The sequence below is a fragment of the Bombus bifarius genome, unplaced genomic scaffold (genome assembly GCF_011952205.1).
Source record: "Bombus bifarius isolate JDL3187 unplaced genomic scaffold, Bbif_JDL3187 scf7180000007984, whole genome shotgun sequence".
In the NCBI taxonomy this organism is placed as follows: domain Eukaryota; kingdom Metazoa; phylum Arthropoda; class Insecta; order Hymenoptera; family Apidae; genus Bombus; species Bombus bifarius.
The window spans coordinates 4,773,645-4,787,475 of NW_022884367.1; the positions used below are offsets into that span (position 1 = coordinate 4,773,645).

A 13,831-nucleotide genomic window follows, 5' to 3' on the forward strand; every position below is an offset into this window, starting at 1 on the left:
GTGGCTGAATTTAGCAATTCCAAAGGGAACGAAATTTGGATGACATATGCTTGCTTTTTAAGATAAAAGGAAAAGCTTCTTTATAGATTTCGCTGTTAGAAATGTTTCCTCAATATAATTTTCTTTTGATGAATGTATCTTCTTTCCTTTTTAGTTCTTTCCATGTGAATATCTGATTTGTCATATGATTATTGTTTATGGAAATATTATTCTTTCAAAATGGGATATATGACTTCTTATGGAAAGAATTAAATATGGAGTAAGAAAGCACGGAGACTTGATTAATTCCACTGCTTTCAAATCCTTTTCGTTTTCGCATGATTATTCAGTATAAAGTCTTATATCCACCGGCCACGTAAATGGTTCACAAACGTTTACGAATTCCTTGAGCGGTAGGTAGAGACGTAAAACTAAATGCTCATTAACATATTTAGTATTCGTTAAATTGACCATACACCATTGGAATAATTTCGCTTGTTTTAACGCAATATCCATATATATTATAACATATGCTTTACAAAACAAATAATATTATTTAGATGCTCAATGATGCATTTGATAATTAACATCATTTTTATAACATTAAGCTGTTGGTAATCTCCACGACAGCAATATACATATTGCGGAGGGATTTTTCTAACATTCTTGTTGTAAGATTTAGGTTTTGTTAAACCTACGTTGAAATTTATTATAATTCATTGCATAATTCTTCCAGACTCAAAAAGTTTCTTTATAGATCCAGGAATGCTTGTCATGCAGCTCTGCTTGCCTATTTCCTTACGTAACTTCATTTTATAAAAATACTTGTATCTTTTGTTCAGGGACGAAGAACGTGAAAAGGAACTCCTGAAGTCGTCTAGTGAAGAATCAATGCGAAGAAGGACTTCAAGCTCTGCCGATAGTGTTCTTTCAAGTAACAATTCACCGCTGATGGGACCGTCTGGAAATCCGACTACTTGGCCCTCTAGCACTACGTCCGACGTGCAGTCAACCGCAAATATAATCACAACAGACAATAGCAGTAACAGTGGTGTTATTCCAGCAGTCGTGACAAATGCCCCTTGCATCTCAGCACAACCAATCATCAGTCGAGAGGTACTGGAAACTACCGTTTAGTATTAATATATCTTGTTCGATTTTTTTTTCTTTTCATACATTCGTCTGCTTGTACATTTTCTGCGACGCACTCGGAAGATTTTTGAACTTTTAAGCACAAGTGCATGGCTATTGTGCTGTAATTCGTCTTTCTTAAGTGCAGTAGCAGCGAAAGATTGGAATGCACATTTTAAAGACGCAGACTTGTTGCCTGTACACCACACACATCTAATAGAAAAGCAGCATCGCTTTATGTCGTGGGACCATAAATCTGTTACAAAGTCTCTTGTTTGTTCAAATGGATATAAGATTATAAATAACCACATTAATTCGGAAATTTTGTGGAAATATAATGGAAATTTTATAAGAACCAGTAACGTTATTGTTTTCTTTTATACTTTTGAAGGGTCGCTGGATTTTTTATGATAGATTTCATTGGGTTCATAATCTGTGATCTTTTAAGATTCGAAGATTTTCTCTCACACTATAGTAAGTTCATAAGATAGGAGACATGAACCTAAGGCTATTGTTAAGTTTAATTTACTTCGAAATAGTACTATTTCAATTAGCTGTAATCATTTGTATGATATATTTGTAAATAAAATAGAAATATATACATGTTTGTTGCTGCATGTGCCTTGGTCTCTTTGTCTTGTGTCGCCTGTATCCTTTTTGTTGTCTTGCGTCATGTACTTTTTTTTTCATTTTTTGTACTGATTACGACTTTCGATGTTAATAGTTGGGATGGTTTTTCCAGATATACGTTTAGTCAGCTTTTAGTTGACAAGAAAAGTTTCACATACATAGGTAGTGGGCGAAACGGACTAAAAACTGTTCGATAAAACTGCTGCCAAGTGTCGTGTGGTTCTGTCATTTGTGTTTTTCGTTTCGTTGAAGGAGTGCCTCTGTTTAACAGTTCAGTTGGTTTGTGAATCCTAGCATTCTGTAAAACAATTTCAGTCTATAGATGAAACCAAAATGGAATGCTACTCGCAGAGCCTACTTCTCCAGCGGATATTCTTTTGGCTTGAGGTGAGTAAATAAGTGTCTCACCCACCCAGATCAGTTAATAATTAACTTCGTCGTTGGCATCTCTAGACAGATAGGTATCAGTGCAAGGCTGTTGTCACGTTTACATGTTTGCCTGCTTGTATTCATCCTACTCATTGCCAGTTTTACGAGCAGTTTTTAATTCTACCTTGGTATGAATATTGTTCTTATGCACTTGTGTTTATTCATTTCCTTCTTCCCGTATTAATGCATGTAGATATCCACTTTAATCATTTATATAAATATTATACCTTCATATTCTTGTACACACGCGTCTAAAACCTGCAAATTACTCCTAATCAATTTATGAGATATTCTAAATTAGAAGATTCAAAAATTTGATTTCAACTTTTAATTGACTTATATTTCTGTACAAATATAAAATAAACATGTAGGTATTATCTACATTAAAAAATTGTGGAAGTCACTAAAATTAAATTGAACCGTTTTCAAGATTATTTTATAAAATCCGCTAAAAAATAATCATCTAAATTAGAATATATCTCTCATTATTATTTACTGTATTATAATTTTATCTTTCCTCTTCTTTTTATAATATATATCATTTATTTTAGAGAATGAAAAATTTTCTGTGTTATACTTATTATCTATTTGGGATTTAGTTCATTGATTCTTTTTAAACAGATTTTGTTCAATTAAAAAGTAGTAGGTTCTTACCATAGCTATTTATAATATAATAAACATAAATTGTAAAAATAACAATTTGTAACAAAATTCCAGGGCACTACATACGCAATAACAACACAGAAAATAATTTACATTTCATTGCAACAAATGTGGTTGGTAATTTGGAGAGCGTCACTAGTTTCCCATTCACTACGTAACAAAACATTTCACCATAAATGCTTCTTTAAACGTCTATATTACAATCTACAATAGTTTCACATTGTTCAACTATTTTCAGGAATGTGCATCTCGAGTAGCAAAGGTATCGACACCAGAAAAAGAGAAGCATATCTTCGTTTCTGATCATCGTGCAGACACAACGCCAGTTATTATTAGTAATAATGGTGAGAACGAGAAGATATCAGATTTCAGCGAGTCGTTACAACAACGCAACGAAGATACTAGCGAAGAAGCAGAACGTATTTCCTTGATGAGCCTAGACGGCGGATCAAAGCGTGGAACAAGTAGAAAACAACACTGGAAATCCCAAAGCATGGGTGATAGTGTGCAGCAGACTGCGAATTCTCTTCAAACAAGCAATACTATCTCTCAAGATGAAGAACCTCAGGAACAGCCGACGTTTTCTGCGAATCGAGAACTTTGGCAAAGACGAGCGACGTCGCAAACGCAATTGAACCCGCCTGCGCCTCCTAATCATAAAATTTTCCGTGCCTCCCAAGAATTCCGTGAAATGCGTCAGAAACATACACCGGATTTGGTAATGGATCTGCCTTTATCGGCACAGGATGCAAGTAAAAAGTCTGCTTCGTCGAGCAGTCTAAGCAGCTCTGACGAAGAGACGCCAACTCAGCCATCTCGTGCTGAAGCGGCCACATCGCCAACGGGCGGTCCTGAGTCCCCTGACATGAGCACAGCTGCAGAACGATTCGCTAAACAGAACCAATGCACTCTAAAGAAAAATACCAAGTCGAATCCTGACGCGTCAAAGTTAAAACGTATGGAGACCGAACACGATCCCGAACAAGAGTCTGAGGAAATTGTTAGGTCGACAAGTTCCAATCAGATCTCGGATTCGATGCCTTTGAGATCACCTCTTCCACCACGTTCGACGCCGAAGATAGTGGCGAAATTTGCAGATATGCACCTAACAGGCGGCAGCCAGGTGTCCTCGTTCAAGCCGCAGATAAAAGTGAAGCCAACGATTCTCAGAAAACCGGTGTTACCATTCCCACATCCGCACATGAGTCCTGAGCTCGCGAGGAAAATCGAGAAGCAAGCGCAGAGCGCCGAACAAACCAATTAATTGCTAACCCAGGGTATTACAGAGAAGTTTTTAGCAGCGAGGAAATATTTATTTTCAGCAACCCATGCGTGTTTGAGTAAGATTTCCAGACGCGTAGATTTGCCACTGACTTTCCATTGACCAGTTACTCCGCCCAAATCGCAAGGACACGAAGTGTGTTAGTTACAGTACCCAAAAAAAGAAAGGAAAGCCGGACAGCATCGTTCCTTGATATGGAACGGGTCACGTGAGTTTAGTTTCAGCCAGTGAACGTTGCGTATAAAAGGTCTGATGCTGTCCTCGGGCCGAGTTTATTTTTTCTACGACTATTTTCCATTTTCGCATAATTTTTTTACCAAATGACCCGCGAAACGATGTTTCTAGTCATCGAGCGATGATTGAAAAACGATGCGAGAAATGTGTGAGCGAGAAAAATACATCGAAAAAGAAAAAACAAAAAAAAGAATATAATTTCGAGATTAAGTAGTTTTTCGTCGATAGAGCGAGAGAATGAGAGCGAGAAAGCGCGAACGAGAGAGCGAGAGAGAAAAAAGCCAGATGATTTTGTACGTTGGACGATTTGTAATTTATTGCAAAGAATATTTCTTCTCAACGTGTTATCAGTATAATGTTTGCAACAAACGTATTTGATGTTCCTTTAAAAACGCACGCGAGTAAGTATGAGTTTTAAACAAAACAAGAAAAAAAGAACTAGAATCTTTTTTAGGAATTAGTTTCTTAAGAAGAATGAGTGAAATGATTTCGGGATTTAAATCCCGAGCTATTATTATTATTATTATTATTATTATTATTATTATTATTATTATTATTATTATTATTAATATTATTATTAATATTATTATTATTATTACTATTATTATTATTATTATCATTAAACATTAGTAACATGTCTTTAATAAGAATTATAACGACAATGATGTTCGATATATTCGAGAATAGTAAGTGTACAATAATGCACGAGTATTTAAACAATTCGACGTCAGTTCTAGATATGTACCAATAATTCTACTATGACAAAAAAAATTCAACGAAATCAGAAGAAAGCGATGTAACACCTCGATGTATTCATGCCCTTCTTCCCTATAACCAATTTAAAAAAAAAAGGAAAAAAAATCGAAAAAAAATCATTGTACTCGTTTATCGAAGTAATATGCATACAGTATACTTGATACTCTGTGCAAGCATTCTACGAATTATACTTTGAGTGGAAAACTAATGGGACGCGTTATAAACAATCGTGATCCATAAAGTAACGAGTGATGCAAATTCAATTAAGATTGATTGACATAATACTCTTTATAGTTACTGATCAAATATTAGTACGAAATATTATCACATTATACCCACCGCAATAAGAAAAATACCAAAGCCAATGGATTATTGCCTCCCCCCTTTCCCCATTTTTCTGATTGTATCATAATATTTGTTGAACGAACACAAAGCTAAAACTTTAGTTTTCTTAACGGTGCGTTCGTTTTTATATACATAGTTCATACATAGTGAGAGTTGCGCTTTTACAATCGTTTTCTTTTGTATAACTACTCTCATGTTGAATTGTTAGCCCCATGAGAATTCAGTGTAATTTAACGTGTAATTTAATGTTGTTACGTATTTATGTCAATTTGCCCCATCGTACAGATACAGGAGCCTAATTTGACTATTTTTCCGTTACGGTTACTGATATTAACTTCAATAAAAAAAACTTGCAGGCTGCATTGTGACCATTTCTGCAACAAAACCTAATCATATTCCCAAATCTAAATTTGTGTAACTTTTATAGGTATTGCGGTGAGTAAATTTCTTAGTGCTTGTTCTTTTGTTTTTATTATTAGGAAAGAGTCCCTGAATTTTAGTTTAATGATAACTTTGAATTATGACTGCAATTTTAAAGAAACTTTATGCATCGCTTTGGAAGAAATTTAACATGTCTATAATTTTTTAATATTATTCGAATTATTTTTCCTGATAAAAAATATTTTTGGTCGTGTTAAAAATTATAATTTTTCCAGTTACTTGCTCCAGTGCAATCAAGAACCATTAGGTGATCATTGAAAGCTAACTTGAAATTAAAGTATAAAACTAATGAAAAATGTGAAAAAACAGGTAATAAATCATTTATTTTTGGCAGGCCTTTTACAAGTATCCTGCACGTTGAATGCAATAACTTAAATGAACATTTACATAAGATTTTCTTTGTTAAATGTAAAAAAACGTATCAAAACTACTGTTTCCTGTTCATCGATGTTTATAGAGCGCGCGAAATTTAAATGGAGAAATGCAGTATTTACACTTGATGAGTGAGTGACTAATGGTCAATAAGAATACATAATTAAATACATAAGGACGGCTGATAAATCAGCTGATGTCAGTTTTTGTAAATAACTACATACATGTTCTTTGCGAAAAGGTAAAGGTGACATTGTATTCCATGTGTATGCGTGTTTATTAACGAAAAGCTTGAAAAAATTTCTCAACAAATCAGTATCGAGTATTAACATTCACGTCCTCATACTTTTATCAGATTCAATTGTTTCGTTTTTGATATTATGTGTCCCTCTCGGTTTTCCCTTCGGTAAAAAAAATGTGGTTAGTTTTTGATAATTACAACTTCGAAAAGTTATTGAAAATACAATGTTGATCCTTGTATTTCATACTTGAACTTATTCCAGTTTAATGGTTTCAATGCCGATACACAATAAATATTTTCAAACATGGAAATTGATGAAATAGTGAGAGACATTTTTGGGTCAGATATACTCTTAGAATCTACTGATAGAAAATCTGGCAATGAAAGTGAAAAATCATCAAGGTATTTTTACTACTCGATCGATTTATTTATGTATTAATTTATCATAGTTAATAGTTTTTGAAATATATGTATTAACATTTTAGGGTAGCTCGTAGCTTATATTTAACAAATAGGTACATTGAAAGTGCTCTTTTAAAAGATGCTCCAGAGAAAAATGTAGAAGACAAAAGAATTGGCAGAATTGGACCAAATGTTGTCAGATTTGACATAACATCACGTCTAGGATTATTCTCAATTTCTCCTGATAAGCTCACTCTTATTGGCAGAAGTAATTTTAGCACAATGAGAGCAAATACAGCGGTATATCAAGGAAAATGGATGTACGAAGTTCAACTTGGAACCAAAGGTCTCATGCAAATTGGTTGGAGTACAGTTAATTGTACATTCACTCAAGAATCTGGTGTTGGTATGTTGATATTTCTGATAATATAATTTAAGAATTTAACTCTATCTTATAGAATGTATCTTTATTAGGAGATACCATTAATTCATATGCTTATGATGGAAACCGTGTTAGAAAATGGAATGCAGCTACGTTTACATATGGAGAACCATGGCATACAGGAGACATTATTGGATGTGCATTAGACTTAGATAATGGATATGTTGATTTTTATAGAAATGGTAGATGTCTTGGACGAGCTTTTGAAAATATATCAATGGGTGCTGGTTTTGCATATTTTCCAACAGTAAGTCTTGCACTAAAAGAAGGTTTAACAGCCAATTTTGGATCCACACCAATGCACTATCCTTTAGAAGGATATGAGCCATTACAAGCAATTCCAAAACAAGAAATACATCAAGCTGTACTTTTATTCAAATGGTTTTTAAAAATAATAGAACAGATAGATACAAGACAAAATATGAACAAAGAGAGTGATATAAGCAAAGAGATTATACACAAAGAAAAGTTACATAATGAAGATATGAATGTACAGACCTATTTAATGTGTCTTTCAAATTGCGTTTTAAAACATATAGGACCTTTAGTTTCAATGCCATATGTTACGGAATATATTGTGGTTCCTTTTATAAGACATCTTTCGGAACCAGAAACTTCTTTATTGTCAACATGTTTAGATTTATTATGGACATTTCTTGAAGAGCATGAACTCAGGATATGTTTAGAAACTATTGTCGTTTTTTTAATGTCTGCATTCAAACATGTATCTTATTTAGTTGAATATTCTGATCAGTGTAAGAACTTGCTTCTTCTAACGAAACTTTGTCAACATGTATCAACGCGTCAGTATTTATTGCAACATTTACTCTTTGATCAAGTAAGGCTTCCAAATTTCTTGAATGTTAAACCACCAGATGAAAAAGGACTGATTGACATAGTTAGTAATGTATGGTGGGAAACAGATCCTGTAGATTTAACAGTTGAAGCTAATAAAGAAAGTTACTTAGAAGCTTGTCAACAAATTAAAACTACAATCTCTGGTACAGTCAATTTTAAGCGTTTTTGTTGTATAATTTTTAATATTTTTTATTTATAATTTGTATTTTACAGAACTAGAAACATTACAAGTACAATTTTTAATAATTCTTCTTGACAATTCTGATGGTAATGAAAAAAGACCAACTTCAAGAACTATATTTTTAAGAAAATTTAAGCGTTTTGTTCCTATAGCAAGTAGTGTAAGTAACGAACTATTAAACTTTCGATAATTAAACTATTTTGTTTAGCATTATGTCTTTGGTCAGTATTTCTACAGATAATAATCAATAACTTCAGAATCCGGCACCGATTACTCTTTGTTGTATTTATCGACTTCTGATTGCATTCAAAATTTTATGGGATGCCGAAGTTGGAACATCACCTGTTTATGTGCCTTCCAGGTAAAATTTTATTCAATATACTTTCAATATTAATAACATCTTTTCTTTTATAAATTGGAATGAACAGGGTATTTTACGATGGGTCGATCGACTACTCCAGAATCGAAAGACTGGGTGGATTAGTGTCTCATTTGAACAAGATGCACAGAAGTGAACTAATACAACTGTTAGGATCTGAACACCAAACAATTGTTACAATGGATCAAACTCAAGAAACATCTCATTCATATAGGATGGCACTTGTTCGAGTGAACAACATGAATTCACTAGATCAAGGAAGATCAATAATCCTTGATACAACATCATTACCCATGAACACTGCAGATCCAACTACATCTTTGCTTGAATTACTCGATAGTATTATTTTATTTTACCATCTAGTAGCAAAGAAGCCATTGGCAATAGCGGCTCTTCTTAGGAATAGCATGTTAGAATATATTTCTGCCAATCAAAATATAAAAATACGACTAGAAGAAGTTAAACAGAAAGAGAAACTTGAATCTGTGTCAATCGAACAAGAATTACTCAGATCCATTAACGTTTTCAATGCTAAGTTAATAGAACAGGGAAGACATATGGCGTGGATTCGTGCTGCTATTTATTCAAAGGAGAAACAATCACAACTAGTATGGCTTCTAAAAGTGATCACGTTGACTTTGACAAACGCCAGCTTAGAAGGAAACATGTTTAGTTTTGTCCCGGACTTTTACGTAGAAGCATTAGCCGACGTGTGTGTTGGTTTACGAAATCATATGCATCCAACAGCACGTATTGAACAAATTCCAGATTACCAACAAATGTTTTTGAACACAGCTAAATTTCTTTGTGATCATTTTATGGACTCTCGTATAGTAAACGTAGATTCTAAGAGTACGTTACTTTTGACGCTAGCTGGATTCGTGTTCAATCCACTTACATTAGAAGCTATGGAAAGTGTACCAGAAGAGAGTCGAATAAAACTTGTCACGAACTTATTGAAATCATACGAAAACAAGGCATGGGCCGAGTCAAATTGGATTTTAGTCAGATTTTGGCAAGGTAATGGCTTTGCCTTTCGATATGAAAGAAGCCCACATCTTTTGAAAAGAGTCGGACCAAAATCTTATCAACAAGAATCAATTTCTCAACCTAGAAGTACGTAATTTTTGTTTTCAGTAAATGCCTTAAAAATTGGACAATCAACGAGCTTACTAGTCTCCGTTCTTTAGAGCCATGTCCGTCCATTGTGTACCAAGGCCACGTAAGGGATATATTATTGAAAAATCTTCAAGACACGACAGCGTTGTTAAATTCTTTACTAAATTTGCTGAATTGGACTTTCTCCGAGTTTATTGGAATGGTTCAAGAGATTCACAATGTTTCATCCAGGTCCGAAAGAGTCTTCATTGAATCTAGACAGCTAAAAGTTTGCGCCACATGTTTCGACTTAACGATTTCGCTATTGAGAGTTTTGGAAATGATCATCACTGTGATTCCGGATATCTTCAATAATTCACCACAGTCTTTCAGTGAAAATCTGTTGTTTAGATTGTGCCAAGTACATGTTTCTATGTTATTAATGTTTTTATACTTTACTTAACATATAATTATCATTACATTATTATTTTTAGTTACTTTGTCAAATTTTAAATAGAATTAGCTCACAAACTAGTTGCTTCCAACATATTGTGTTATTGGAAATCCCAGATTTAGAGTCGGTGGACCACTACCCAATACTAGCAGCAGTTACAGGTATTTTGTTGGCATTACTGAATGATGATATGATCAACTCTAAATGTAAGTATAATTTTTAATTACAAGTAAAGAAGGTATATAGACAGAATTCAGCGTAAGAAAAATATGAATTTTATTAGCAAAACCCATAGCAGAAGTACCAAGGATTACTCAAACCCTATTGATAGAGCCGAGTTTTCAAATGAGCACTCTTTATTTCTTGCTAGGAGATTTAAAAGTTGAAGATAAGCAAGGAAGAAATATAAACAGATTTTCTTTTTCAAATTGTAAGTATAAATAAATATATAGTATGATATATAAAAAATTATCGCATAACTTTCTAAATTAAATTTTTGTAGATAAAAATGACGTAACGGAAGAAGAAATTGAAAAAGTGAAAGGTATGATAGAATATTTAGACGAATGTCGTGCTATTTTACCAAACTCAAAAATTTCAAGCGATAATGGTGATATTTGCACAATATGCTATGCACAACCTATAGCAGTAACTTTTAAACCTTGTAATCACCAAACATGTCGTATTTGTATCGACCGACATCTCTTAAACAGTAGATCATGCTTTTTTTGTAAAGTTACGATCGAGAAAGTCATAGACCTTTCTAGCAACGTGTTACACGATTTTAGTAATGAAATTACGTCCTCGAAATAATCCATAACAACGTGTTGACGGTATAACATAATCGTGAAAGTAATTATAAAAATAAATTTCTTGTAAAAGCTATGATAGATTCTGGAGAAAAGTAAACAAATTGTATAAAATGTTATATAAAATTTTATTTATTTAATATTATTTTCTATCACTCTGTCTTAAAGATTTATGAATGCAGTACAAAAATAAAAAAATTATAAATTTTAGTCTTTATATAGATTTTCTGCCATAATATAACAAACATACCATTATATTTGCGTATGTATCAGTCTTTCCTGTTTCCTATTATAATTAATACAATCTATCAGAGAATATTAAAATATTTAGCTAAATTATAACAGTTATAAATCACAGGACATTATGATAAAATTATTATACGAGCATTTATGACATTTTTTCTTTTGCTTATTAGTAGTTTACACAAATTTTTCTTGTGTAAAATATTTTACAACCTCAAATCATATAAGATATACTAAGTACATAGATTTTCTTTCAACTGTCTAAATCCAGTTACTAATGAACTTTTGTTAGGTTTTATATTCAAATCTTCTGTTGCTTCTGTAAGTATAACACCAGATATAAACGCACCAAGCGCAGTAATGAAAATTGCAAAAAATATTAACAGTCGATCTTTATTTAAATGTAGTTCCGAATCTTTCAAAAGTGTACTCTGAAATAGGCAAATGCCTGGGAAGATAAACATAAAAGCTGCTGACAACGCACCCAGAAAATTAATAACTGGTGAAATATCTGGTACTAGTACCGCAATTACTAAAGACAGTATATACCAGATCAATGTAATAAAAACTCTAAATTTAATAGAGTTACTGTCCATTCCTAAAAGACTTAGAAGTGCATCACGACCACAATACAAGACAATTGGATATGTAGTAAAATTTTTGATTGCTATGAATATAATCCCTAAAGTGAGAATTATACTTTTGTCTGCATAGCCTTGAAGAATATCACTGGGCACTTTTCCAGCTCCAAATGTCGCATATCCAAAAATACCAACCACTGTGTAAGCAGTAAAACAAATAATCATGCTTACTATAGCACATAATGTAAATTTTTTAAGATTGCGTTCTTTCATACAAGCATACATTGGTATTGCTGTCATATGACTCTGCAAATATAAAAATCATTTGTAAGAGTGAAGCAACGAGTTAAAACCACAACATTCTTAAAAATAGGATACCTGGTATGCGAAACAAATTATTGGAATTATTTGAAGTGCCTCATATTCGTTGTCTGGCCATATTTTCATAGAATTAATGGGATACACAGTATTTGTAAAATATTTATAGACTATTAATGCTATTACATATAAAATAGTTATGCAACCAATAGAACTAGCATAGCTTAGAACATCCAATCCTTTAAAAAAGCATAAAGGCAGTATAAATAAACTACACGTCACAGTTGTGACAAATGTTCTGGACATATACCTAAAATATTAAATTAGTTAATAAAAAACAGTAATATTAATACAAAAATATTCCAATATATACTTTCATTTACCATGTATAACAATAATCAAGTCCATAGTATGTTGCCAGAATTCTATCAAACTGGTCACCAATAATTATTAAAAATGTTAAGCAACATCCAAAACTATATATCACAATACAAAGTGCACATAGAAACAATGATCTTTGTCCATAAAAATTAGCAAACATATCTTGCATAGTGCAGGTATTTGTAATGTCACTGCAATTGGCTAAAATGACAAGTGTAGCGGTAATAAAGATGAGTGCAACAAGTTGCACGTTAATAGAACTGACCAATCCTCCAGCTCTATCAAAGGCTTGTGGGAAATTTAAAAGACCAGCTCCTAAGGTGGCATTCACAATTAGAAAAATTGTACTTAATATGCTGGTTCCTGCAAATATTACAAACAATTAATAAAAAATATGCAATACATTTCATTTCCTTAAATGCTTAAATATATAAGCAAAATTTACTATCGTACATTATTTTGACATATAAATAGTAGATAAATTAGAATTATTAGAAAAAATCAATGACAGATGTGTCTTATTTATGTTTGAAGAAAAATTAGAAACTGTATTATAAAGTAAAATAATAAACGTAATACCTGATCGAGCATTTTCAGCATTAGGAATAGACGAAGGACTTGGTGCAGTACATAATAACATATCATTGGTAATAAGTCGTTCCGTATCCCCTATTAAACAATTCATGATGATGTTTGCAATCTGAATGGTTATTCCTGACTAATAAACTATCCAAGTTTTATCTGGGATAATGCATTTCTTCGAGTAAACAGAAAATTTATCAGCAATATCTATGACTAGATAATTAGAACAAAGTTCGTTAGAAAATAAAATTATGTTCGTTACTTTAATAACATTGTTGTTTTAAGAAATATTTTACAAGTACATACTTTGTTTCAGTTATGATCTATTGGTGAACTTTAAACCTTCCGACTTGGAATTGCCGATTGAATCCGCGTGATGTCGCCGTGTTAACTTTAATTAAACTTACTACTAAATTTGAAAACTTGTTAGATGATAAATTATAGTACTTTAGACATTCTTTCTTATTTAAAGCCAATTGACAGTCTAATATATTTAAAAATAATAAAGTGTGTTATTTTATAATTGTAATAATATAATATGTTATTTTTAATATTTTATATTTTATAAGAAAATGTTTATTTAAGATAACATGATGGGAA

The 13,831-nt window shown here is 32.4% G+C and overlaps 3 protein-coding genes across 9 annotated transcripts in view; 2 read left to right on the forward strand and 1 right to left on the reverse strand.

Moving 5' to 3' along the window:
* The window catches only part of LOC117204876 (SLIT-ROBO Rho GTPase-activating protein 1-like), a 42,836-nt gene extending 38,061 nt beyond the window's left edge, over positions 1 to 4,775 (forward strand). For 4 of the 6 annotated variants that reach the window (XM_033442690.1, XM_033442688.1, XM_033442692.1 and 1 more), the window contains 2 exons: positions 822 to 1,095; positions 3,071 to 4,775. In XM_033442690.1, coding sequence (XP_033298581.1) covers positions 822 to 1,095; positions 3,071 to 4,096 — 1,300 coding nt within the window. In that variant the 3' untranslated portion in view covers positions 4,097 to 4,775. The remainder of the gene's footprint in view (positions 1 to 821; positions 1,096 to 3,070) is intronic. The other 2 variants (XM_033442687.1, XM_033442689.1) reach the window with 1 other exon arrangement.
* Positions 4,776 to 4,956: 181 nt separating this feature from the next.
* Positions 4,957 to 11,343, forward strand: LOC117204877 (E3 ubiquitin-protein ligase RNF123-like). The gene is made up of 12 exons (XM_033442693.1): positions 4,957 to 5,884; positions 6,225 to 6,503; positions 6,766 to 6,905; positions 6,989 to 7,311; positions 7,380 to 8,348; positions 8,419 to 8,546; positions 8,644 to 8,747; positions 8,815 to 9,881; positions 9,956 to 10,284; positions 10,358 to 10,523; positions 10,601 to 10,747; positions 10,820 to 11,343. Exons 3-12 carry the CDS (start codon positions 6,808 to 6,810, stop codon positions 11,128 to 11,130), a joined length of 3,642 nt encoding a protein of 1,213 aa, XP_033298584.1. The 5' UTR covers positions 4,957 to 5,884; positions 6,225 to 6,503; positions 6,766 to 6,807; the 3' UTR covers positions 11,131 to 11,343.
* Positions 11,344 to 11,541: 198 nt separating this feature from the next.
* Positions 11,542 to 13,627, reverse strand: LOC117204879 (putative sodium-coupled neutral amino acid transporter 7). 2 transcript variants are annotated; one of them, XM_033442697.1, is made up of 5 exons: positions 13,538 to 13,627; positions 13,229 to 13,444; positions 12,652 to 13,012; positions 12,329 to 12,578; positions 11,542 to 12,256 (listed from the first exon to the last, which is right to left on the reverse strand). In XM_033442697.1, the coding sequence occupies exons 2-5, from the start codon at positions 13,332 to 13,334 to the stop codon at positions 11,603 to 11,605; spliced, it is 1,371 nt and encodes a 456-aa protein (XP_033298588.1). In that variant the 5' UTR covers positions 13,335 to 13,444; positions 13,538 to 13,627; the 3' UTR covers positions 11,542 to 11,602. The 2 variants fall into 2 exon arrangements, with proteins under 2 accessions (XP_033298588.1, XP_033298589.1); XM_033442698.1 differs by having other exon boundaries at positions 13,229 to 13,406; positions 13,538 to 13,596.
* Positions 13,628 to 13,831: the final 204 nt, after the last annotated feature.

Bases quoted from the DNA above. Each gene is read 5' to 3' on its own strand.
- LOC117204877 (XM_033442693.1), top strand. From the start codon at position 6,808: ATGGAAATTGATGAAATAGTGAGAGACATTTTTGGGTCAGATATACTC. The intron at 6,906-6,988 runs GTATTTTTACTA...TTAACATTTTAG, and splicing joins GAAAGTGAAAAATCATCAAG to GGTAGCTCGTAGCTTATATT. The intron at 8,349-8,418 runs GTACAGTCAATT...TGTATTTTACAG, and splicing joins AATTAAAACTACAATCTCTG to AACTAGAAACATTACAAGTA.
- LOC117204879 (XM_033442697.1), bottom strand. From the start codon at position 13,334: ATGAATTGTTTAATAGGGGATACGGAACGACTTATTACCAATGATATG. The intron at 12,579-12,651 runs GTAAATGAAAGT...TTAATATTTTAG, and splicing joins CTTGATTATTGTTATACATG to GTATATGTCCAGAACATTTG. The intron at 12,257-12,328 runs GTATCCTATTTT...TTATATTTGCAG, and splicing joins TAATTTGTTTCGCATACCAG to AGTCATATGACAGCAATACC.